Genomic DNA, 27,426 nt, shown 5'->3' with positions numbered 1-27,426 from the left:
TTTTCTAAGCCGCTCAGCTGTTAAATCTTTTATAAATGGACTCTACCATTTTTCCCACTGTTGATATCAGGTTGCAATTGTCTGAAAATTTTTGACTCCATTGTTTTTAGAATGGAGCTTGATACAGTTGTTTCACAGTGGAAAGAATACAAAGTAAAAGTTTTACAATCCAAATAGATGCATTATTTTCTCAGAAGCCCTACAGTGCCAAGAGGCCATTTGGCCCATCTAGCCTGCACTGACTCTGAAGAGCATACTGCCCAGACTCAGCCCCCTACCTATGCCCACAACCACACAGTTAGCATGTACTTATCAAAAATGTCTTAAATGTTGTAATTGTACCTGCATCCACCACTTCATCATGAAGTTCATTCCACATGCAGTCCACTCTGTGCAAAAAAGTCTTTTTTAAAGTTCTCTCCTCTCACCTTAAAAAGGTGTCCCCTAGTCTTGAAATCCCCCATCTTAGGGAAAAGCATTAACTCTATCTATATCTCTCATTAGTTTATAAATATCTATCAGGTCACCTCTCAACCTCCTATGCTCCTACGTGAAAAAAGTCCCAAACTATCCAGCCTTCCTTCATACCTCCATTCCTGGCAACATCCTGGTAAATCTCTTCTAAACCCTCTCCAGCTTGATAATATCTTTCCTGTAACTGGGCAACCAGAACTGGACACACTATTCCAGAAGAGGCCTCACCAACATAGCGTACAACCTCAACAGGACTTCCCAACTCCAATACTCAAAAGGACAGAGCAATGATGGCAAGTGTGCCAAACACCTTTTTAACCACCTTGACTTTATGTGACGCAAACTTCAAAGAATTATGTATCTGCATTCATAGGTCCCTCTGTTCTACAACACTACCCAAGGTCCTACCATTAATTGTATAATTGATTAGGGATAGTCAGTATGGTTTTGTGCAAGGAAAACCATGTCTCACAAACTTGATTGAGTTTTTTGAGAAAGTTACCAAAAAGATTGATGGCAAAGCAGTAGACGTTGTTCAGTTTGATTTCAGTAAAGCCTTTGACAAGGTTCCACATGGTAGACTAATTAGTAAAGCTAAGTCACTGGGATTCAGGATGAGCTTGCCAGTTGGATATATAATTGGCTTAATGGCAGGAGACAGCGACTAATCGTGAAGGGTTGCTTTTTGGACTGGAGGCCTGTAACTAGTGGTGTTCCACAGGGATTAGTTCTAGGTCCTCTGTTTTGTTTGTCATTTGCAGAAATGATTTGGATGAGAAGATAGAAGGCATGGTTGTAAGTTTGAGGACGGCACCAAAATAGGTGGCATAGCAGTGAAGAAGAGATAGTAAGAACTGCAGATGCTGGAGTCAGAGATAGCACAGTCTGGAGCTGGAGGAACACAGCAGGCCAGGCAGCATCAGAGCAACAGGAAAGTTGACGTTTCGGGTCTATAGCTCTGTGGTTTCTCCTTACAACCTTTCTTAAAGTTACATTAGTCAACCTCCAGTCATCAGGGCAACTCACGCGTAGTTATAGATAATGCAAATACTTCTGCAAGCGGTCTCATAATTTCCTCCCTTTCTTCCCACAATGTTTTGGGATGCATTAGATCAGGTGCTGGAGATTGATCCACCTTTATATTCTCTAAGACCTCACAAGCTTGCTCATCTGTAATGTGAACTGTTTTAAAAAACATCAAAATTTTATTTCTCTGCATTCCCTAGACTTCTTTTCTTTCTCGATGGTAAAATCTGACGCGAAATAATCATTTATTATCTCTCCCATTTCCTGGGGTTCAACACAAAGATGACCTTCTTGATCTTTAGGAATCCCCACTCCCTTCTCTCTAGTTACCCTCTTGCTTTTAATGTATTTGTAAAATCTCTTTGGATTTTCCTTAATCTTATCCACCAATGCTATCTCATAACCACTCTTTGCTTTCCTGATCTCTCTCTTAAGAATGGTTCACTTTTAACTGTCCTCTGAAAATAGCCTGACCACTTATTCAAAGGGAAATTATGTGGATAACAATTGCTGATCTTGCTAGGTGATGCCCATATTTCACAAATGGATAAATTTTAAAAGAGGTGACTAGAGTTAGCTATGAATAAAGATATTGCAAATGCATAAAATTTAATACCGGATCTATTCACTCAGAAGACAAAAACTATATAATAACTTTACAATAACTATATACTTTACAGTAACAAAACTAAACTCCATTTAATTAAGCTGTAATTTAAGAACTAAATAATTTAAAGACCACTGTATTCCTGCTCACCGACATAAATAGAAATACTCAATGCAATGTAGTAGAAAGCTCATTCTTTACAAGTCATTTTATTTTATAAATTAGAGAAACAATTTGCATCTCATCAATCTCCAAGACATTTTCTTTCCATCATATCACAGCAGAATCTACAAAGGGACAACCTCAAAAGATGAATTGTAATTGAAACAAATAAATTAAAAGATAAACTGAGTGTTTTCAGGTTCACAACCTGTAGCTATCAGGCTGCCACAGGGATCAGTGCTAAGGCCTCAACTATTCACAACCTTGCATGAAGGGACTGGTGTCTGGTTGCTATATTTACAAATGACCCAAAGATAGGTGAGAGACTAAGTTGTGAAGTCTACACAAAGAATCTGCAAAGGAACACAGACTCACTAATGAGTAAGCAAAAGCATTGGCAAAAAATGTAAACCTGTCCACTTTGGCAGGAAGAATAGAACAAAGCGTAATACTATTTAAATGGAGAAAGATTGCAGAACTCTGCAGTACAGAGTGATCTGGGTATCCTACTACATGAATCATTCAGTAAGAATGCAGGTGGTGCAAATGATTAGGAAGGCAAATGGAATGTTGTCAGGTTTTCAAGGAAATAGAATATCAAAATACAGAAGATTTATTACAACTTTACAGGTTTGGAGTATTGGGTACAGTTTGGTTTCCTTACTTAAAAAGGGATACAATTGCCTTAGGAGTTTAAAGAGGACTCACCCAACCGATTCCTGAGATGAGGGATTAGTTAGTGGGGAATGGTCAGAGAATCAAAGAATTCCTACAGTGTGGAGGCAGGCCATTCAGCCCATCCAGTTTACACCGACCCTCCAAAGAGCATCCCACACAGACACAACCCTCTACCTTATCCCTGTAACCCGGCATTTCCCACGGCTATTCCAGCTAGCCTGCATATCCCTGGACATTATGGGCAATTTAGCATGGCCAATCCACCTAACATGCACATCTTTGGCTTGGTGAATGGGTGGTGGACAATTAAAGAACTTACTTGGAGGAAATTGCACATACAACCCCATTCTCAATGATGGAACAGTCCACCACATTGGCGCAAAAGACAAAACTGAAGCATCTGCACAATCCCCAGCCAGGAATGCCAAGTGGACAATCCATTTCAGCCTTTCCCAGCACTCCCCAGCATCACAGATACCATTACTCAGCCATTTTGATCCACTCCATGTGACACCAAGAAATGGCTGGAGACACTGGACACTGAAAAGGCCATGGGCCCCAACAACGCTCCAGCAACAGCACTGAAGACCTATGTTCTTGAAGTGTTGGAGGCCTGGAGGCATTGGAAGAACGATAAGCGACCTTCGCGAAACACACAAAATCTTGTAGGTTCTCAGCAGGAAGGGGGCTAAAAGGATCTTTCCTCCTCATGGGAAAAACTAGAACTAGGGACGAGTTTAAAAAAATTAAGGACCTTCCATTTAAGCCAGAGATGAGACATTTTTTTCCACCTCTCAGAAGACCAAAAGTCTGTGGAATTCTTTTCCATTGAGTGCAGAGGAAACAGGATCATTGATTTTTTTGTTAAGGCCAAATTAGATGGATTGTTGATGATCAAAAGGAATCAAAGGGGAAGGAGGTAAACAGGAAAGTGGAGTTCAGGTCATAAATACATCAGCCATGATCTTAATAAATTGTAGAACAAACATAAAGGGGCCAAATGGCTTACTCCTGCTTTTATTTCAACTGCTTGTGCAAATTTTGCCAGAAATAATTTTTCCAAACCAAACTGTCTATTAAATATACTACTATAATGAGAACAATTGCCCAGAAGAAATTGGCAAACAAAACAAAATATGACACAGCATTAACAGTAAATCACCAGCTGTCCTTAACAACAAATTGAGATGAAATCTTTGTGAGGTTTCCCAAAACAGGTTAGCCAGCTGCTAAAATTACTCAAATGGTATTCACAAAGTACCAGTTTTCAAAACCAAAGCTTACAATACTCAGAGCAAAGCCTTGTATTTTCCAAAATTGTGCATTTAATAGCAACTTGTTTTCTCTAAAAAGTAAACTAAATATTTTAGCGTATTTCAGCTTCATCTCCTGCATTTTACAGCAGTGCTTGATACTAGTGTATAGTGTAAAGCGAGCAATATTGGAAACAGCACGGAAACAGACCCTTCGGTCCAATTCGTCCATGCCTTCCTTTAACCTTTTCTGATTCCAGTTTCCATCATCTTATAACTGAAGCATATATCCCTGGCATCATTCTCATTATTCTCCACTGAACCCTCTCCAAGGCCTTGCATCAAAGTTTGGTGCCTAGAATTAACCACTGTTTTCTGGCTGCTTCCTAACCTAAATCAAGGTTTAGCATAACCTCCTTAAAAATGCATTATCCCCTCTTACTATGAATAGAAACTATGTTAACCTGTACCTCACTATTCATTGGCATATAACACTTAGTCATATATCCACAGGCTGTTCCAATATGTACAATTTTCATTTTAAACATGCTTCAGTTGTTAGTGCAAATTGTGTATTAAGAATACTTACTTGTTTTTGCCAAAGGGAGAATTGAGAAGGGCAGAGCATGATGTGCGATGTTTTCCTTGCTGGCGTAGAATGTCTCTTGGTGGTTTTGCAGATGTAGTTACATAGGCTAATTTCACTTGACGGCCTGAGGAGAGAATCGTTGTTCAAATCATTAACCTCTTGGCATATTCTAGCATCGCAACGGACGTTTGCTGAGCCAATAAAATTTGCATCATTCCCAGCTGCTATGCTAATGATGTGACAATTACAATTTTTTTACACTATTGTAACTTAATGTCATCTTCTCACTCCGGGAGCGGGCATAAGAGATTTCTGTATGCTGAGAAACAAATTATTTTTAAACCAAATTGCATTCTTTGTGGCTTTAAGGCAAAGCATAAAGATACTGACATAGACACCCAAGAATAAAAGCACTCAAGGATTCTTAAAATAATCTCCATCCACAAACAAAAACATAACATCTACAATCAGTCAATCACAAGCTATCGATAAAACAGTTAAAGGGCAAGGTCTCTGGTTTGGAAACTAGAAGACATGATATCTAGCAAAAGCAGGCCAGCAATGGTCCTTCAAACCTGCTCCGCCATTTAATACAATCATGGCTGACCTTCTGCCTCTATTCCACTTTCCACTTTCTCCAAGAGATCATTGGAGAATTGAGGTATTAAATTATGTTATCTCAGACTTAAATATACAGGACGAATGAATGAAGCATTCACAGCCCGCTGGGTTGAGAAATTAAAAGGATCACAATGCTTAGAGCAAAGAAGCTTCTCCTCATCGTGATCCTACGTGGCCACCTCCTTATCCCAGGAGTTCCCTAGTTCTAGATTCTTCAAAACATGGGAAAAAGAACCTTCCAATATCTAACAAATAACATCTCAGTATCTACCCTACCAAGGCCCTTCAGATTCTTGTATGAGTCAATAAGATCACTTCTTATTTTTCTAAATGCCACATAATTGGGTCAATTTACTCATTCTCTCATCACAGAAACTAATTTAGCGAATCTCTGCTGTATCCTGTCCAATGCAAGCATATTCTTCCTTAGCTATAGAGACAGAAACTACACACAATATTCCCTGTATGGACCCACTCAAGCCCTATTTAACTATAGCAAGACTTCCCTCTTGTACTCAAATCCCCTTGCAATAAAGGCAAATATGCTAATTTCTTTTCTAACTTCCTGCTAAACCTGTGTGCAAACTTTCCATTTCCTTGTACAAGTACACCAAAATTTCTTGAACCACATTTATTTCCAAAAATATACTTTGTTCATAAAATTTGTAAAAGATTCATGGCTTTTCAAAGAATGTTCTGCAATTCTACTTTATCTGCCAAAATGAACTCACAATTATCCACATTTTTCTCTATCTGCCACGCATGTAATCAATCTCTTAGCAGCCATTGTGTCCTTTTCACAGCTTACATTCCCACCTCTCTTTATGGCTTCAGCAAATTTGGCTCTACGCATCACTCCTCAGCCTCTTTGTTCAAGTCAGTAATATCGATTGTAAGCAGCCAAGCACCAGCACTGATCCATGTGTCACACCACTCTTTAGAATCTACCACCTTAAAAACATGCTGTTATCCCCATCCTCCGCTTACTGTCTATTTATCAGTCCTCTGTTCATGTTACCCTGAGAGGGTATTAATATTTTGTGTGACATTTTGTCAAATCAAGTTGTCCTGCTTACAAAATAGAATTGTTTTTAAGAAAAGGTCAGGTCTCAAAGCAGATTTGTTGCAGAGTGATATTTTAAATTTAGGTTTGGAACAATAATTCAAATGTGCGTTTTAAAAAAAAACTTGCAAAACTGCCTTTGTATTGAAAGAGGTGGTTTGTAGAGAGATTGTTTTTGGTGTTGGTGGTTATCCTCCAAAATATTTACAGATTCCTACAGTTTAGAAGGTAGAAAATGTAACCCACTGTTCAAGAAAGGAAGGACAGACAAAAACAGGGAACTATCTGCCAGTTAGCCTGACATAAGTAGATTCTATTATGTTCCTTACAATTATAAAAAATAGTACAGTTAGAATGATCTGTTTGGGCAGAGCCAATATGGACTAGTAATCATGTTTGACAAATCTGTTAGAGCTTTTTGAGGATGTTATTAGCATAATAGATGAGGGGAAAGCCAGTGGTTGTGGTGTATTTCGATTTTCAAAAGGCTTTCAATAAGGTCTCATACAAGAAGTTAGTAAATAAAGTTAGAGCACACGGGATGACAGGGAATATACTAGCCTGGATGAAGAATTGGTAAATAAACAGAAGACCCCTGTCTGGAATAAATGGTTATTCTCAGGTTGCCAGTTGGTAAGTAATGGGGTACCATAAGAATCACTGTTCAGGCCACATAGTCATATAGCACAGAAACAGACCTCTCAGTCCAACTTGCCCACGCCAACCATATATCCTAAATAAATCTAGTCCCATTTGCCAGCATTTGGCCCATATCCCTCTAAACCCTTCCTATTCATGTACTCATCCAGATGCTTTTTAAATGTCGTTATTGTACCAGCTTCCACCACTTCCTCTAGCAGCTCATTCTACATATGCACCACCCTCTGCATGAGAAAGTTGCCCTTGAGGCCCCTTTTAAATCTTTGCCCTCTCACCTTAAACTTATGTCCACTAATTTTGGAGATAGCAAGAACTGCAGATGCTGGAGTCAGAGTCTAACAGAGTGTGAAGCTGGAGGAACACAGCAGGTCAGGCAGCATCAGGGGAGTAGGGAAGTTGATGTTTCAGGTTGAGACCCTTCTTCAGAAGCGAGACGTCAATACTCTAGTTTTGGGCTCCCCATTTCAAAGGCGATAGAGCATAAAAATAGGGAAGACTTGCTAAAACTTTATAAGGCACTAGTCAGATCTCATCTTCACAATTAATATCAATGATTTGCATGTGGGTACCAAATGCAATATGTCCAAGTTTGTTGTTGATACAAAGCTAGAGGCAGATAAAGGCGTGACAGGGACGTGAACAGGCATCACAGGGATTAGACAGACTAAATAAATGGGCAAGACATGACAGATGGAATATAACATGGTTTTTGGTCGGAAAAAGCAGAAATGCAGACATTTTTTAAATGATAATTGTTTACAATGTTGCAGTACCTAGTGCACAATCTGAGTTCTGTGCTCGCAGACTGAGTGAAGACGCTATACTGATTCCATTACACTGAGAGTGGAGGAGGGGTGGGTACCTTTATACTGAAATGTCACATTGCAGGACATCATACAACTGTTTTAAAGGGACAGGCCTTCAAGTCTGGAATCTGCTCCAATACAACAGAGGTGGCAAGGCCCGTATTCACTCGAGTTTAGAAGAAAGAGAGGTGACTTCATTGAAGCATTCAAAATTCTTTCAGGACCCGACAGCGTAGATACAGGAAGGAATTTTTCCTTGGCGATAGAGGTCCAGAACCAGGGACGAAAGAGATGGCAGACCAATTAAATACATGCTTTAAATTTGCCTTCACAAGACACAAGTAACATCCCAAAAATCTGGCGACCTAGAGTCTAATGGGTTGGAGGAATTGAAAGTAATTAGTATTAGTAGGGAAATGGTGTTGGGGAAACTATGAGGATTAAAGACAAATATTCTTCAGGCTCTGATAGCCTTCATCTCAGAATACTTAAGAAAGTGACCCTACCAATAGCAGCTGCATAAATGGTCGTCTTCCAAAATTCTATAGACTCTGGAACAGTTCCAATGGATTAGAGGGTAGCTCACATGACACCCCACTATTTGAAAAGGGAGTACGAGAGAATATAACAAATTACAGATCAGTTAGCTTGACATCAGTGATGGGAAAAATGCTAGAGTGAGTCATAAAAGATCGAACATCAGAGCACTTGAAAAACAGTGACAGGATTGGGCAGAGTTAGCATGGGTATTTTTAAAAATTATTCACAGAATGTGGGCATCATTTATTTCCCATCTGTAATTGTTTAGACAGCAGTTAAGAGTCAACCACATTGCTGTGGATATAGGGTTGCACGTAGGCCAGAACAGGTTCCTTAGTGAACCAAATGTGACCTTCTGACAATCGAGGATGATTTCATGGTCACTATTAGACTTTCAACTCCAGATTTTTATTGAATGCAAATTCCACCATATGTTATGGTAGGATTCAAACCCAGGTCCCCAGGACAGTAACTCTCTGGATTACGAGTCCAGTGATCATACCAGTAGATCAACATCTCCATTCATTTATGTAGGGGAAGTTGTGCTTGACAAATCTAGAATGTTTTGAGGACGTAACTAGTACAGTGGGGAAGGGGAGCAAGCGGATGTGGTTTATTTGGATTTTTAAATCCCACATAAGAAAGTAGAATGCAAAATTGAAGTGTATAGAAATCGAGGATGTGTACTGAAATGGATAGAGAAATGGTTGGCAGAGAGACAGGAAACAGAGTAGGAATAAACCGCCATTTTTCCAAGTGGCAGACAGTAACTGGTGTGATACAACAGGGATCAGTGCTTGGTTCCTCAGCTATTTATAATATAAATTAATGACTTAGATGAGGAAAGTACATTTCATATTGCCAAGGTTGCATATGACACAAAGCTGGGTGGGAGGGTGACCTGAGGGGAGGATGTAGACAAGTAATGCAATTTGGACAAATTAAGTCAGTGGGCAAATGAAGCAGCTTGCAGATAAACGTCAGGCTATCCATTTTTATGGCAAAAACAGACAGGCAAATTATTATCTGAATAGCAATAGATTGTGAAAAGAAATGCAACAAGACCTGGGTGTCCTTGTCTATCAGTCACTGAAAGTAAGCACACAGGGCAAATGATGTGTTGGCCTTCATAGTGAGAGGATTTGAGTACTGGAGCAAGAATTTCTTGCTTCAAATATACAGAGCCTTGGCAAGGCCACACTTGGAATACTATGTGCAGTTTTGGTCTCCTCATCTGAAGAAGGATGTTCTAGCAAGGGAGAGAATGGCGAGACTGACATCTGAAGAGAGACCGGATCAATTAGGATATTCTCACCAGAGTTCAGAAGAATGAGGGGGAAGTTCATATAAACGTACAAAATTCTAACAGGATTAGGCACAGTAGATGCAGGAAGGATGTTCTCAATGTCCCAGAAGTCCAGAACCAAGGGCCATTGTTTAAGGATAAGGGTAGGTGTTTCAGGTCAGAAATGAAGAGAAATTTATTCAACCAGAAAGTGGAATTCTCTGCAACAAAATGGTTGAGGCCAAAACATTGAAAACTTTCCTAAAAGATGTAGCTCTCATTCTTGGGATAAAGGGATCAAAGGATCTGGGGAGAAAGTGGGTACAGGGTATTGAGTTGGATGATCAGCCAAGTTCATACTGAATGGCAGGGCAGGCTTTAAGGGCAAATTGGCCTATTTATGCTTCTATTTTCTAGCTTCCTATGTTTATATGCTTCAATGGACAGTCTTACAGCAAGAAAGAGACTACCTAGGACTGAGAAGAGGAGGTACTTCTTCACCCAGAAAGTTGCAGACCTATGGAATTTTCTATGTCAGAAGGCTGTAGAGACTCCATCGAGTATGTTCAACTCTGCACTCAATAGGTTTCAAATTATTAAAAATATCAAGGATATGGAGATAACGCAGGAAAATGGCATTGAGGTAGAAGATCAGCCACAATGTAGTTGAACGGTGGATCAGCCTCAAGAGGCCAAATGGCCTACCCCTGCTTCTATTTCCTATGCTCCGATTCAGAAGGAAGCTTGTTTCTCTGTCTTTATTTTATGGGTAAAGCTAACACTGTGGGCAGCGCCTCAAAATTTTTGAAACTTAACTTGAGAGATTTAAATAGGAAAAGCCAATATATGGCCGTTGCAAGGTCCCCTTCAACCTCTTCAAATTGTCACTTTCAAAATTTGCCTTGTACTGTCAATAAAAAGATTATTACAATGCTATGTGTACAATTCTTCAAGCAGTCATACTGAAAATTTCTTCTTTACTATACTGAATTTAACTTAACTTCATTTCAACTTAACGTAATTTCAAGGTTGGCGAAGAAACTATACAGGGTCACTTCCTGCAGTGACCTGTAACTCCAGGTTAATAATATACAAAATTATCAAATTTGAATAATTGGTAACATTATAATGAATCACCAATATAAATGTTTCATGGTCCCATCTTAAAAGCATGTTAAGTTCACACTGACCTTTGGGCTTGTTAGCATGTGCTGAACTAATGCTTTGCGTCAATATTTTTAGTTTCTGTTCTCTTTCATCATGAAGCCTCAAATATAGCTCACGCCATGATTCATACTCCTGGGGCTCCTCATTTTTGAAATCTTTTTTACAATGCTTCATCCAGAAATGACTGCTCTGTTCAATAAAGCTCTGCTTAAGGTAATAAACAAAATACCAAAGAACCTCATCAAAAGAAAAGGGTACAAGTTATTGAATGTTCAGCTTTGCACATAATGTACATTTAACTTATAGATGATATGTCTTGTAAACTAAAATACAGAATGTGGAATTGAAAGAATGCATTTTATTAAAAAAAAATCGTTAAGATGATGTTAGATTTATCAGAGTATGGATTGTAACTTGAATTGTTCAATTCCTCACTCAAGTTTCAGCTGTAGGCCAGAGTGTGCTCAAGTTATATTATTGTAATCCAATAACACCTTTGACACATTAAAGTTGTCAAATCACAATTAGCTTTCATCCATTCTTATTCCATTAGTTTAAATTCTGACCATTATTGTTTATTGTAATCTATGCCCTGTCTCTATCCACAAGTGCATATTTCTTTAGTCATTTAGATACATCATATAACTTTTTTGAAGGAAATGTAATGGTAAAGTCGCCATAGTACCACACACAACTAGCAGTGAAATTAAAACGGAGGGTCACCAAGCCCCAGGTGAGGTGGAGAGATGGAGAGGTGGAGAAGGCAGGTCCTTCAGGCTGGTTTGGGAATTAAACCAATGCTATTGGCATCATTCTACACCACAAACCAGTCGTCTAACCAACGGAGCTAACCGACTCCCCACTTAAGTACAGCAATACACTAATTAAAAATATAGTTGGTTATCTTTGATACACAAGTATCATTGCTCAAGTAAACATTTTGTAATGAACTGAAGTACTGGTTAAAAATGATTTCATTGAAGTTTGTTCACTGAAGCAAGTATCGGCCTTTGTATCTAGCTAATCAGAAACTTGATTTTCTTGAGATAAAATGAAACATTAAAAACTTCTCTTGATGATTAACCAAATGTCTCAAAAATATTTATTTGACCAAAATTAACGGTTACCATTTGAGTTCCTTCCCTATCCTTCTGACTATCTGGTAACAAGGCTTAGTTCAAGAACTCAGCTCTATTGATCATTGCTCTACCACTACCCCATTGCATTTTATGTTATTTTCACACAAAAATGGGAAGCAGATTTAAAAGGAGGTCATCAAGGGTAGTAATAAAAAGGGCTATGGGTAGCTATACAAAATGACAAAAAGGGTGAATAAATGGTGTTTCACAGGGTTTTGATGCTTGGGCCACATAAAATGCTTTGATAGAATGAATGTGTGGTCAAAGGCTCATCTTGGAGTCAAATTGGTTTTGGGAACAGAATGTAAAATATTAAAACTTGTGGACAGCAGTTTGGCAGGAATGATTTATACTGTCACATTTTTTCTCAATACGCAAAACAACAAAATACTTGCAGAACAAACATTCAGTTTTGCAGAAAATGCCAATGGGTTGGTCTTATAGAGACCTTTGAAATTATGACAGGGCTTGACATGGTAGAAACAGAAAAAATGTATCATGGTTTTCATGTGTGGCAAGACAAAACTTAATGTCATAAGCATAACTTAGTCATTAATAAGTGCAAAATTATTTCTTTTGGATTCTCTATATTCATTAAATGGTAAGAGCGTGGAATACACTATCACAGAGAATAATTGACGTGAGTATCAAAGTGGCTTTAAGGGAATTGGAGATGGGTTAACGGTTACCATTTGAGTTCCTTCCCTATCCTTCTGACTATCTGGTAACAAGGCTTAGTTCAAGAACTCAGCTCTATTGATCATTGCTCTACCACTATCCCATTGCATTTTATGTTATTTTCACACAAAAATGGGAAGCAGATTTAAAAGGAGGTCATCAAGGGTAGTAGGGTCAGATGAAGAAGCTTGCACAAAGTTGAGGTAATAGCCCAGAGCAGTTGGTTTGGAATTATCTGTTTCTATGCTGCAGACTCATAACTCTGTGTAAAGTGATAACAACATAAAGCAAACCACAGCTCATTAGTAAGAAACTCTGTGGAAATCTTGATGTTAATCTTCTAAAAGCAATTTTTAAATCAACAGTTGTTGAACCACAGATAATATCATACACATCAGCATCTTTAAAACTAAATGACTCAAGATGGAGTCAGCCAAACAAAAACAGGTTTTGCATTTCTACAGCACTCCATGCAACAGCAGAGCTGAACACAAAGAAATGAGATTAACTTGCAATAACCAGAATACTCAAATTTCTGACATTATCTAAATGAAAAACGTTAGAAGCACTTTACTAGTGCTTCAGCACACATCCATCTCTGCCTCCTACTGACATCTCCAGCACCACAGAACCTCGTATTCATATCACTCCACATGATCTTGAGAAATGGTTGAAGGCACTGTATACTGAAAAGATTGTGGACCCTAACAATATTGTGGTGAGAACACTGAAGTCTTGTGCTTCTTCAGAGAAGCCATTCCAGTATAGTTACCAACATAACTGGCATCTACCCAGCAATGTGGAAAATGTGAAAAAGGTCATTTGGTTCCTGAATACTGAATTAGGCTGAGTCCACATGCACCAAGAGAAGGTCAACATCCAGGTTAGGACTGATACATAACAAGTAACCTTGTGCCGGACAAGTGCCAGGAATGACCATCTGCCATTAGAGGGCATCTAACCATCTCTGCTTGACTTTCAATGGAATTACTGCAGCAGAATCTCCCACTATCAACACATGGTTACCATTGGCCACACACTGGGCTGACCATATAAATACAGCTACTCTAAGAGCAGGTCAGAGGTCAGAAATCCTGCAATGAATAACTTGCCTCCTGGCTCATCATATATGAGACACCCGGTCAAGAGTAGAATGGAATATTCCCCACTTGCCTCGGTGAATGTAGCTTCAACAACGCTCAAGAAGCTTGGCACCATCCAAGTCAGGGCTGTCCACTTACTAGAGTCACATCCTGAAACATTCATTCCCTCCAAAACTGATGCTCAGTAGCAGCAATTTGTACTATCAACAAGATTGCAGAAATCCATTAAGAGTCCTTCAACAGCATCTCCTTAACCCATGACCACTGCCATCTAGAAGTCAATGGTTATAGCTCCAAGTTTCACTTTAAGCCACTTACCATCCTGGCTTGGAAATGTATCCATTCCTTAAGTGTTTCTGGGTCAAAATCTTGGAACTCCCTCCCTACCAAAATTGTGGGTATACCTACACCAAAGTGATTCAAACCAGCAGCTCACCACCACTTCCAAGAGCAATTAAAGGTGGACAATAAATGCTGGCATAACCAATTTGCTGTTAAAGAATAAAAAACAAATCCAACATAAACTCATCCTAACAATTAAGTCCCAAGTTTAAATCTAATTTGTGCTTTCTTTTAAAACAATGCTGCAAAAGTAAATTTGGTTAGTTACAGTAGCTTCAATTATAAAACACTGTACAGCTGGTACCCTCTTGTAAGAATCCGCATCTGTACATTGGAGAACTTTGTTCCTTATTCCTAAGTTTATAGGAGAAACAACTTTAGTACAAATTGGGATTCAGGTCATCTATAGTTATTGATTAAGGATATCGATGTGATATTTTACATAATACGCAATGAAAACAGGACAAATCATTTGAGGTAAATTGCCTCATGGCTTGTGAAACATAAATGTTGGCACAGAGGCCAGCATCCCATTGGTATGAGCACTAATACTTACAAGGTAGCACCCATGTTACGAATGTGTTCTGTTCTTGAGTCAAATTGTATGCAAGTTGGAACTCCAAACGGTACATTATAAAGTAGCTTCTCATAAACACGTGCAAATGTTGGAATATCAAATTAAAATTAATATTAATACACCCATAATTACAAGTGCTCATGAGTTAGACGGTCATAAGTCAGGATCCGTCTGCATGGGAAATTATTCCATTCCACGAGTGACGTGCCCTGAAGCAGGTCTTTGATGTTCTGCCCATGATACTTCATCCTGAGCCATTTCTCTTGGCAGTTTTGCGACTGCTTTCCAGTGTCGGGGACAGGGCAATGACGCAGATCTCCAAGTTTACTTCAGCCAGAATAGGAATCAAATCCAAGCTACTGCATAATTATGAACTACACACAATCCATCCAGCTGAGTTAACTGCAATCCTCCCCGTTAACCCCCACACCAAATAAACACATGCACACACGCAATAGCATTTTTTTTTTTACAGTTATTAAAACAATACTCTACCTTAAATAAACAACTGACTTGAGTGCCTAGTTGAGGCAAGCGAGATTTAAAAATTGGACCAAAGTCAGAGTCATTCTTAGAAAAGAAAGAATTTTGAATTTACTTGAAAATGTATGCTTTTACCTAGCAAAATGCTATGTTGATGTAATTCCAGGTGAGACAGATGACCAATTTCCACATACATATAGGATGATGATTAGTGGGACTTGTTTAAATCGACAAAAGCAAAGAATAAAGGGCAAGTGGTTACCAATTAAGTCTGAAATAAGGCAAGAAATCTTCAACACTACAGGTAAAATTATACAAGAACTGTGTGAAACCAGATTTGTTTAAAATAATTAGTTGGCAATACACAAAGCTAAGGGCAGATGTTGGGAAATTTATACCAATAACTGAGATCTTGCTCATAAATTTAAATACAAACAATACAAAATGCCTGGCCAAGGCATTGAACAGGTATTCTGTGTTGGTCTTCACAGTGGAAGACACCAACAACATGCCAATAATTAACGACAAGGCGGCCATAGCAGATGAGGACCTAGAAACAATCATCATCACTAAAGAGGAAGTGTTAGGCAAGCTAATGGGGCTAAAAGTAGACAAGTCTCCTGGCCTTGATGGAATGCATCCTAGGCTACTAAAAGAGATGGCGAGGGAATTGTCAAATGTGCTTGTGGTAATTTACCAAAATTTGCAGGACTCTGGGGTGGTTTTGGCGGACTGGAAAATAAAAATGTGACACCACTTTTTAAAAATACGAAGTAGACAAAAGTTGGGGAACTATAGGCCCATTAGTTTAACTTCTATAGTATGGAAAATGCTTGAATCTATTGAAGAAGAAATAGCGAGATATATAGATAGAAACTGTCCCATAGGGCAGATGCAGCATAGGGTCATGAAAGCAGGTCATGTTTAACCAATTGACTGGAACTCTGAAGACATTATGAGCACAGTGGACAATGGAGAGCCAGTGGATATGGTGTATCTGGATCTCCAGAAGGCATGTGACAAGGTGCCACAGAAAAGGCTGCTGCATAAGATCAAGATGCACATGTTACGGGTAATGTTTAGCATGGATAGAGGATTGGTTAATTAACAGAAAGCAAAAAAGTGGGGATAAATGGGCGAGTTTTTGATTGGAGATCAGCGGCAATGATCTGCCCCAGGGATCAGTGTTGGGACTGCAATTTTTTACAATTTACAAATATGATTTGGAATTGGGGACCAAGTGTGGTGTGTCAAAGTTGGCAGATGACACTAAGGTGAGCGATAGAGCAAATGCGCAGAGGACACAAAGTCTGCAGAGGGATATATGTAGGTTAAGAGAGTGGGCAAGGGCCTGGCAGATGGAGTAGAATATCGGTAAATGTGAGGTCATCCATTTTGTTAGGAGTAAGAGCAAAATAGGCTATTATTAAAATAGTTGAAAATTGCAGGATGCTGCTGTGCAGAAAAACTAGGTGTCCTTGTGCATGAATCACAAAAAAGTTGGTTTTCAGGTATAGCAGGTAATTGAGAAGGCAAATGGAATATTGTCCTTTGTTGCTAGAGGGATGGAGTTTAAAAAGAGAGAGATCATGCTGCAGCTGTACAGGGTGCTGGTGAGGCCACATCTGGACAGCTGTGTACAGTTTTGGTTTCCTTACTTGAGAAAGCACGTACTGGCACTGGACGTTTACTATGTTGATTCTGGAGTCGAGAGGGTTGGCTTATGAGGAGAGCTTGCATAGACTCATTGGAATTTAGAAGAATGAGGTGGGGGGCATCTAATAGAAACATATAAAATTATAAAGGGAATAGAAAGAATAGAAGCAGAGAGGTTGCTTCCACTGGCAGGTGAAACTAGAACCAGGGGGCATAGCCTCAAAGTAAGGGGGATCAGATTTAGGATTGAGTTGAGGAGGAATTTCATCACCCAAATGGTAGTGAATCTGTGGAATTCTCTGCTTAGTGAAGCATTGAGGCTACTTCATTGAATGTTTTTAAGGCAAAGACACGTAGATTTTTGAGCAGTAAAGGAATTAAGGGTTAAGATGAGCGGGGTTGGGTCGGGGGGTGGTGCGGTAAGTGGAGCTGAGTCCACAAAAAGATCAGCCATGGTCTTATGAATGGCAGAGCAGGCTCAATGGGCCAGATGGCCTATTCCTGCTCCGATTTCTTATTTTCTTACGTTCTCATGTTACCATTTTGCTGAGCTTCATATAAGTAAAGATAAATGGGATTTTAATGAAAACGAAGGCATGAATGAAAATGTGTAAGTCAGGAACTACGTTTTTGATTAAAACTCCACTATAACTAAGTTTGAAAGAAAAGAATAGACTAAAAAATTTGGACAAGGTATTGTCTAAATTTAAAACTCCAGAGATGAAATAACATTAAGATTATACCTAACTCTGATCAAATTTTGCTTGAATAAAGGCAAGTACCCTACAGATGCTGAAAATATGAACAAAAACAAAGTGTTCAAGAAACTCAGCCGGCCTGGCAGCATCTGTGGAGAGAGAAAAAGTTAACATTTTGAGCCTGATATGATTTGTTGCGTAGCAGCAAAGGTCAGTTTGTAAGAAAATATAGGGATAGATAAGAGGGTTGGAGGGTTTAAATGCCGAATTGAACAAAAGGCAAAAGGAAGTGGAATCCCTTTGGTAAGGAAAGCATTAGTTCAGAGTAAATGTTAATGGCAGAATAAATGACAGGTTTGTCTAAATCAACATGAAATTAAGACACAGCCTAGCAATTGGCAAAACTATTGTTTCTCCTGTTCTTACGGAATGCCAGGGTGTGTTGCTTTAAGAAGAAATTCTTACATAATCCTTGGTAATTGCTATTTATTTGGCATTATTAACAAGTTCCTATGTCACACGTTCTCTCACCGGGTTGCATTCCTCAATTCGAAAGAGTTGTTCTGGAGTACATCGTCCCAGCACTGGCTCAATAATTTCAAATGGGACTCCTCCTACTTCATGAATAGCTGGGTGGTAAAGGAAGAGGAGAAAATAAAAATGGAGATCATTATCTTTTGGTCGTTATGTAGGTAGTTGACTGTTAAGATCACCCATAACTGCTCCAGTTACAAAAAAATATCTGGACAGAGTTCAGCCATTTCAGTATTACTAAGGTTTATTGCTTTTGAACATAGATTCATACAATCCTTACAGTGTGGAAGCAGGCCATTTTGCCCACTGAGTCCATACTGACCTTCTGAAGAGCCTCCCACCCAGACCCACCCCTCTACCCAATCCCTGTAATCCTGCATGCCTACACATCCCTGGAAACTATGGGCAATTTAGCATGGCCAACCCACCTAACCTGCACATCTTTGGACTGTGGGAGGAAACCAGAACACCCAGAGGAAACCCACGCAGACAGTGATGGGCTGGAATTGAACCTGGGTCCCTGGCACCGAGGGGCAGCATGCTAATTATTGAGCCACTGTGCTGCCACTGGCTAGGCCTGCATTTACTGCTCACCCCTAGTTACCCAGATGGAGGGCAAGAGTCAACTACATTGCTGTGGGTCTGCAGTCACATGTAGGCCAAGCTGGGTAAGGACAGCAGATTTCCTTCCCTCAAGGACATCTGTGAACCAGGTGGGCTTGTACAACAATTGATAGCAGTCACATGACAATTTCCTTTTATTTCAGATCTTTTCTAAACTGAATTTAAATTTCACTTTAGGCCCTGGTGGGTTCTGAACCAATGCCCTCAGAACTTTAGCCTGGTATTCTGGATTAGTGACACCAGCGACACCACCATTACCTCCCCCCATTTTAGAAATCAATATTAGATATGTTCATCTCAAGGGCAACAAATGGCGGTCTAGCCAGTGATGCTCAGATCCTGTGAAAGAGTAAAAATTTAAAAAAAACACATTTGACTGGTGCATAATAAAAGGTATGCTATTTGCATATTTGGAATCAACGCAATTGGATTGTAATAAAATGGGTCCTCAGTTATGTTTTGTTTGTCGAGAACAGAGTTGTCCAGGAGAAAAACAAAAAAATGGTGGCAATTATCTGTTTTCCAGATTGTATTATGTGCACAGAGAGAAGAAAAAGGCTTTAAAAAAATCAAAATCAAAATCAATGATACCTTAAAACGGGAGGAAAGAGGGAGAGCTGGAAACAAAGTTTTGGGACAATGACCTTGTGTGGAGTTCATGAGAATGGCTTCAGAGATCAACAAGGACGCATCAAAAGAATGAAGCAGCAAACTTTCACAGCTGACTGACTGAAGTTACAAACATCTCTGGAGATTGGTCAAAGAAAAACAGTACAGTGCAGTTGCACAGCTGACCTTGGGAGACCTCATTATCAGAACTACACACAGCAGCTGGGAATGATCCATGGTTTCACAGCCTGATCAGCTAAGTGTTTAAATTTAATACTTATAAATCTTAATTTTTTTTAAAGTCTCTAATAGTGAGTAGGGCAAGGGTTTTTTAAATGGTTTACTCTGTCCCTCAATTAAATTTTTAATATAAAAGGTAGGTATTACGTTATCCTAGAGCAATGTTTTTGAGCAGTAAGACTGTTTTTGAGAAAGTGCGTTGGGCTTGGTTTTTGAATGTATTCTAAGTCTGTAGATTATTTAAGATGCTGAGATGACTTTTAGTAGCGTGATGTGCTCTTCCCGTTGGATATAGGAGATTGGGGAGAATTTCAATGTTCCTTCACGCAGAGGGTGGTGCAACTATGGAATGAGCTGCCAGAGGAAGTGGTGGAGGCTGGTAAAATTACAACATTTAAGAGGCATCTGGATGGGTACATCAATAGGAAGGGTTTAAGAGGGATATGGGCCAAATGCTAGCAAATGGGATTACATTAATTTAGGATAGCTGGTCAGCATGGATGACTTGCACTGAAGGGTCTGCTTCCATGCTGTACAGCTCTATGACTAATAATAGGGTTGTAATGGTACGAGATTTTAACTTTCCAAACATAGACTGTGACAGCCATAGCGTTAAGAATTTGGATGGAGAGGAATTTGTTAAGCGTGTACAAGAAAATTTTCTGATTCAGTATGTGGATGTACTTACTCGAGAAGGAGCAAAACTTGACCTTCTCTTGGGAGATAAGGCAGGGCAGGTGACTGAGGTGTCAGTGGGAAGCACTTTGGGGCCAGTGATCATAATTCTTTTAGTTTTAAAATAGTTATGGAAAAGGATAGACCTGATCCAAAAGTTAAAGTTTAAATTGGAGTAAGGCCAATTTTGACAGTTTTAGGCAGGAACTTTCAAAAGTTGATTGGGAGAGGCTATTTGCAGGTAAAAGGAGGGGTGGAAAGTAGGACACTTAAAAATGAGATAACAAGAGTTCAGAGAGACAGTATGCTCCTGCTCATCTGAAGGGCAAAGCTGGTAGGTGTTGGGAATGCTAGATCACTAGAGAAATCGAGGCTCTGGTCAAGAAAAAGAAGGAGGCATATGTCAGGTATAGACAGCTGGGATTGAGTGAATCTGCAGAGGACAATGGAAGTAGAAGTACAATTAAGAGGGAAATGAGGAGGGCAAAAAGTGGACATGAGATATCTTTGGCAAATAGGGTTAAAGGAGAATCCAGAGAGAGTCTATGAATACATTACAGGAAAAAGAATAACTAGGGAGAGCACAGGGCCCCTTAAAAGACCAATAAGGCCGTCTAAGTGTAGAACCACAGGAAATGGGCGAGATACTAAACGAGTATTTCACGTTAGTATTTACTATGGAGAAGGATATGGAAGCTAGACAACTTGGATAAATAAATAGTGACATCTTGATAAGTGTCCATATTACAGGAGAGGTGGTGCTTGGATGTTTTAAAACACAAAAGGTGGATAAATCCCTGGGACCTGATCAGGTGTATCCCAGAACTTTGTGGGAAGAGAGGGAAGAGATTGCTGGCCCTATTCTGAGATATCTGTATCATTGATAGCCACAGGAGAGGTGCCAGAAACTGGATGGTGGCTAATATGGTACCATTATTTAAGAAAGGTGGTAAGGAAAAGCCAGGGAATTATAGGCCAGTGAGCCTGATGTCTGTGATCGCTAAGTTGTTTGAGGGGATTCTGAGACACAGGATTTACATGCATTTGGAAAGGCAAGAACTGATCAGCAATAGTCAACACGGCTGTGTATGGGGGAAATCGTGTCGCACTAACTTGATTGAGTTTTTTGAAGAGGTGGCAAAGAAGATTGATTAAGGCAGAGCAGTAGATGTTGTCTATATGGACATCAGCAAGGCATTGAACAAGGTTCCGCACGGCTGACTGGTTAGCAAAGTTAAATCACGCAGAATAAGGGAGAACTAGCCAATTGGATACTAAATTAGTTTGAAGATAGGACAGAGGGTGGTGGTAGGGGATTGTTTTTATGGACTGGAGGACGGTGGCCAGTGGTGTGCCACAAGGATCAGTGCTGGGTCTACTGCTTTTTATTATTTATATAAATGATTTGGATGTGAACATAGGAGATACGGTTAGTAAGTTTGCAGAGGACACCAAAATTGGTGGTGTCATGCACAGCGAAGAATGTTACCTCAGAGTACAATGGGATCTTGATCAGATGGACCAATGGGCCAAGGAGTGGCAGATGGAGTTTAATTTAAATAAATGTGAGCTGCAGCATTGTGGAAAGGTAAATCAGGGCAGGACTTATACACTTAATGGCAAGGTCATGGGGAGTGTTGCTGAACAAAGAGACCTTGGAGCGCAAGTTCGCAGTTCCTTGAAAGTAGAGTCACAGATAGACAGGGTAGTGAGGAAGGTATTTGGTATGCTTGCCTTTATTATCTGTGCATTGAGTATAGGAGTTGGGAGGTCATGTTACGGCTGTACAGGACATTGGTTAAGCCACTTTTGGAATACTGCATTCAGTTCTTGTTTAGGAAAGACATTGTGAAACTTGAAAGGGTTCAGAAAAGATTTACAAGGATGTTATCAGGTTTGGTGGGTTTGAGCTACAGAGAGAGGCTGAATAGGCTGGGGCTATTTTCTCTAGAGAGTCAGAGGCTGAGGGTTGACCTTATAGAGGTCTACAAAATAACGGGATGGTGCATGGATAGGGTGTGGGGTGTCCAAAACTAGAGAGCATAGATTTAAGATGAGAGGGGAAAGATTTAAAAGGGACCAGAGGGGCAACTTTTTCACACAGAGGGTGGTGCGAGCATGGAACAAGCAGCCAGAGGAAGTGGTGGAGTCTGGTACAATTATAACATTTAAAAGGCATTTGGATGGGTATAGGAATAAGAAGGGTTTAGAGGGATATGGCCAAATGCTGGCAAATGGGACTACATCAGTTTAGGATATCTGTTCGGTGCAGACGAGTCGGACAGGGTCTGTTTCCGTGCTATATGACTCTGCAACTCTTTGTTAAAAAGAGGCCGATATGATTATGTCAAATAAATATCATGCGCTTTTTCTATTTCTCCCTTAGCATACATCTTAAAACAAAAAAAAAATCAAAGGGAAGTTATACTTTCCCAATTCCTTACAATCAATGTTGTTCTGCAGGACTCGAATGCACTGTTCATACAGAGACATCATCTTCATAATATTTGTTGTTTTGGAGCCAGAGTACACTTGCATTTTACAGTTCAATCTTCGACCAGTAAACTCCACAGTACTCTCAGAAATATTGGACATTGCTGCTGGTGCAAAAAGGAAAAAGTCTATTTCAGTTTCAGGTCACAGAATCACTGAATGGTTACAACACAGGGGGCCAATGTGTCTGTACTGGCTCTCCAAATGCACCTAGGGCCTTCTCCTGCAACCTTGCCCATTTTTCTTTCTCAGATAATAATCGAATCCTCTCTTCAATGCCTCTGTTAAACCTGCCTCAACCATACCCTGATCAATCAGCTTCCAGCGACACAGTACCTCATTAGCACTGCCTAGTGACCTATTTGCAGCTGACCTACATAATTGAAACACTGCAGCTTTTGAGAAGTTCCTTACTTTTCATTTTGATATTGCACAGAGCACCATAAAGTTAGTAGTTACTCTGTTCTTATTTATAGCCTGAGGTGACCAGACAGTTGACATGATACTTGTTACATCCAAACAACCCACATCTGTCTGCCTCAATTTCTTGATCTGAATAAATTCCTAACTGCAACGGCCACCATCTTCAAAATTTCTGAGTCTGACAGATGTATCCAATAGGATTGTAGAAGGTTGGCAAGGGAGGGTCAGCATGTAATTAGGAAAGCTCATACAGTGTTAATTTTTATTACAAGAGGAGCTGAATACAAGAAGTAGGGATGCTATGGTTCAGTTGCTAATGGCATTTGTGAGACCACATCTGGAGTACTGTGTACAGTATTGGTCTCCTTATATAAGGAAGGATATGATGTCTTGGAAGGAGCAGAGAGAAGGTTAACTAGACTAATACCTGCAATGGGCACATATTTGAGGAAATGTCGGACAGGCTCGACTTGTATCTGCTTGATAAGAGTAAGAAGTAACTTCTTTGAAGCAAAAGATAACGTGGGGTCTTGGTCAGTACGAATATGGAAAACCTTGGTCCTGTAGTGGGGAGATTCTAGAAAGAGATGTCACTGTTTAAAAATAGGAGATCGCCCATTTAAGAAAAAGAGAAAGAGAAGCTTTTCTCAGTGTCTTGGCCCTTTCAAACTTCCTTTCTCGAATTTTTTTAAGGCAGATGTGGATAGATTCTTGATAACTTTTCACCCGGTTGGTTATCATGGGTAGGCAGGATCCTGGAGTTTTCGGATCAGCCATGATCTCATTAAGGAGCAGAACAATCTCGCAGGAAAATGGCCTACCCTTGCTCCTAATACATCTGCATATTATTTAATATGCAAGAGGAAATTTGAGAGTTTCTGATGTCAAACCACAGGAAGGCACTAGAATGGAGGTCAGATGCCTCACTGTTCAAAAGAACTAAAAGATATATTAGTTCAGTATCACTGAGTGACCCTGTCACACTCAAGAATACCAACCTATGGGTATTGGTAGGAGACATTCATTAGTCTACACTTTAAAGCTAAATAACACAAGTGACCATATGAATTAGGAGCTGGGATAAGCCATTCGGCCCCTTAAGGCTGCTCTGCCATTTGCTAAGATCTGATCAGATTGTGGCCTTTACTTTCTTGTCTACACCCTGTTCCCTCCAACTCTCTGGCCACCAAAAATCTACCCAACTCATCCTTGAAAATATTAATGACTCTGCCACCACTATCTTCTAAATAGAATTTCACAGGCTAAACGACCCTTAGAGGAAAAGGTTCCCTGCATTTCCATCTTAAATGGGAGACCCTATATTTTTTTATTCTGATTCACAGTTCTGAGCTCATCCCACATTCTTCAAAATTCTAATGCATACAGGCCCAAACTGTCTGACTTCTCTTCGCAAAATACCTGGAAGATAGAGTCAGAGAAATGCTGGAAAGATTACCAGAAAAGAAAAACCAAAGCTACAGAAAAAGGAAAAGTACCTATTAAAATGTTCATAATTCACTTACATTTCTTGATAGGAGATGTAGGCGGGCTATCAGAAGGCATATCAGTAACATCTGGTAGGAATTTAGGCAACGGGATGTCTAATAGAGTATTTATATCAATCTTCCCCTGTAGAACACAAAACAAACCAGGTAAATTAAAACTGAACTGGACTTTTCTTTCAATAGCACAACAAAATTTCTCAAAAAAGACTGAAAGACAAACTGCGCACAGAACATTTTCTACTGCTTCTCCAAGCCTACCATTATGTAAAATCCAGCATGGAGCCAATTGGTGCAGAGAAAGAGACAATTGCATAGTCAATTTCATAATACTGTGGTGGCAAAGTGAGGGGAAATAAAAATCAAGACAACGATAGTTTGTGATCTGATGAAATGTTAATGGATGTTGTGTTTCTACCATTTAAATTACATGATTCTGAAGTCCAAATGAAATTCAAGAAATTATAACATATTGGGTGGTGAATGAACCCCTTTGTTTGCTGCTGGTTCTTCAACCACTGTTGCAAATATTAATTCCACTTTCCTGCCCTTTCTTGTTTTTTCAGTTTGCAAATACTTAGCTTTTAAAATATGCTACAGTCTACGATTCAATTGCCCCGATGATAAAGAATTCCACCTTGTAATTAATTCCTGTATGGAAAACATACAGTGCTTCCTCTCAATGCAATTTTCCTCCTCAAACAAGGATATCTCACGGTTCTTCACATTGAATTATATTCCCATTCTGGATGTGCAATCCTTCCACATTCCTTATCACTGCTTATTATAACAGTGAATTTTGACTTCATCTTTGAGTTTTCAATATCATTGTTCAGATCAGTTGTGGGACAAGGACTCAGGTTCAGTTGCAGCCTTGAGATTCCAGTCTGTGTAGAGTCTGCACATTCTCTGTGGTTGTGTGGATATCTGCCAGGTGCTCCGGTTCCTCTCATAGTGCAAAGATGTGCAGGTTCGGTGGATTAGCCATGCTAAATGCAGGATGGGGGTGGGTCTGGATGTGATACTGTTTGAAGTGTTGATGCAGACCTGATTGACCAAATAGCCTCTTTCTGCACTGTAGGGATTCTATGATTAACTTAAATTATCAAACAAAAAGAATCTTGTCACAGATCCCTTGGATTCTATGTCCCACATGTAGTAATTCTAAACATTCATCCCTACTATTTGTCTCCTAGACATTCCTCTACTCCTGCAGTTACGTTCACTTATAATACCATGTCATAATTTTCAACACAATTTCCCATGCACAAAGCCACGTTGACTATCCCTAATCAGTCCATGCCTTTCCAAATACGTGTAAATCCTGTCCCTCGGGATTCCCTGCAACAACCTGTCCACCACCGATGTCAGGCTCACCCTTCAATAGTTCCCTGGCTTTTCCTTGCCACCTTTTTAAAATAGTGGTACCACATTAGCCAACTTCCAGTCTTCTGGCACCTCACCCATGGCTCTTGATGATACAACTATCTCAGCAAGGGGCCCAGTAATCACTTCCCGAGCTTCCCACAAAGTTCTGGGGTACCACGTCAGCGAACCTCCAGTCTTCTGGTACCTCACCTGTGCCTGAGGAGAATGATTTGATGCACACGGTTTGCCCTTCTTATAAAAAGAAGTCCCGCTTTTGCAACAGTTTCTATCTGTACTTCGAGATCATTCCAGGATTTAGTCACTCTTTCTGTAACAAAATTCTTCCCTACTTGAAGCCTAAATTTCATTTTCCAGTCCTCAACTAGGTTTCCATTCCCTACACTTTTTTTTTGTTCAACTTGATCTAATAGTCTGCATTAAGCATCTCTATTTCACTTGGTAATGTATACATCACTATAAAGTTATGGAAGTACATCAACGCCCGACTTCAAGTTGAAGATCAAGTTTATAAAATTGCTGTCCACATTCAGGGCAGGTTTTCTGTCCCTTCCCTGCATGGCATATCATCATCACTGAGAATATTAGTACAGCAGATTTGAATTTGATCTGCCAATATTGCTCAACTTTGCATTTGATTTTTGAATTTTGGTCTGCAATAAATAGACTTATCAATTCTTATACGTACTGTTCCTCCCTCACTTTCCTACTCACTCTGCAAGCTATTTCAAAAACCAATGGGGCATGTTCTCCCTTTTTTCTGATTAAAGGTGACTCCTAGGATTTTGATAATGGAGAATATAGCAAAGGTAGTACCCCATTAAATGTCAAGGTTAGAGTGTCTTGTCTTGGTGATGGTCATTTCTGCCACACAAGTAGGTAGCATGCAATGTGTTACTTGCCATGTATCAGTTCAAGCTTGAGCATTGTCCAAATCTCAATGCATGGGATACTTCAATGCTAAGTTTGTAAGTGGTATTCAACATTTCCACTCTGACCTTATGACGGAGGACAGGTCATTGGTGAAGTTGCTGAAAATAGTTGGACCTAGGACACTATTGCAGAGTGATGTTGATTAATAAGACTTCAGGATTCAAACATCAGGGAAAATGCAAGTACAGGTAGACAAAATGAAAAGCTTGCTATCATGACATTCCAAAGCACTTTACAGCAAATAAAGTACAAAATAAAGTCATATAAATCAGGTTTTAAAAGCTTAACTCAGATAGTAAGATCTGCCGATGCTGGAGTCAGAGAGATAACACAGTTTGGAGCTGGAGGAACACAGCAGGCCAGGCAGCATCAGAGGAGCAGGAAGGTTGACGTTTCGGGT

General features: G+C 39.7%; 1 protein-coding gene across 3 annotated transcripts in view; it reads right to left on the bottom strand.

Moving 5' to 3' along the window:
• eloal (elongin A, like) overlaps positions 1-27,426 on the bottom strand; it is a 78,249-nt gene that overhangs the window by 2,616 nt on the left and 48,207 nt on the right. The window contains exons 5-9 of one of the 3 annotated variants that reach the window (XM_048596510.1): positions 24,729-24,834; positions 22,734-22,889; positions 18,139-18,236; positions 10,955-11,138; positions 4,790-4,913 (exon numbers count right to left, since the gene is read on the bottom strand). In XM_048596510.1, coding sequence (XP_048452467.1) covers positions 4,790-4,913; positions 10,955-11,138; positions 18,139-18,236; positions 22,734-22,889; positions 24,729-24,834 — 668 coding nt within the window. The remainder of the gene's footprint in view (positions 1-4,789; positions 4,914-10,954; positions 11,139-18,138; positions 18,237-22,733; positions 22,890-24,728; positions 24,835-27,426) is intronic. The other 2 variants (XM_020528088.2, XM_048596511.1) reach the window with 2 other exon arrangements.

This window comes from Rhincodon typus, chromosome 5 (genome assembly GCF_021869965.1).
Source record: "Rhincodon typus isolate 14 chromosome 5, sRhiTyp1.1, whole genome shotgun sequence".
NCBI classification, from domain to species: domain Eukaryota; kingdom Metazoa; phylum Chordata; class Chondrichthyes; order Orectolobiformes; family Rhincodontidae; genus Rhincodon; species Rhincodon typus.
The sequence above is the reverse complement of the archived record's forward strand: the minus strand, read 5'-3'. Positions and strand labels throughout refer to the sequence as shown.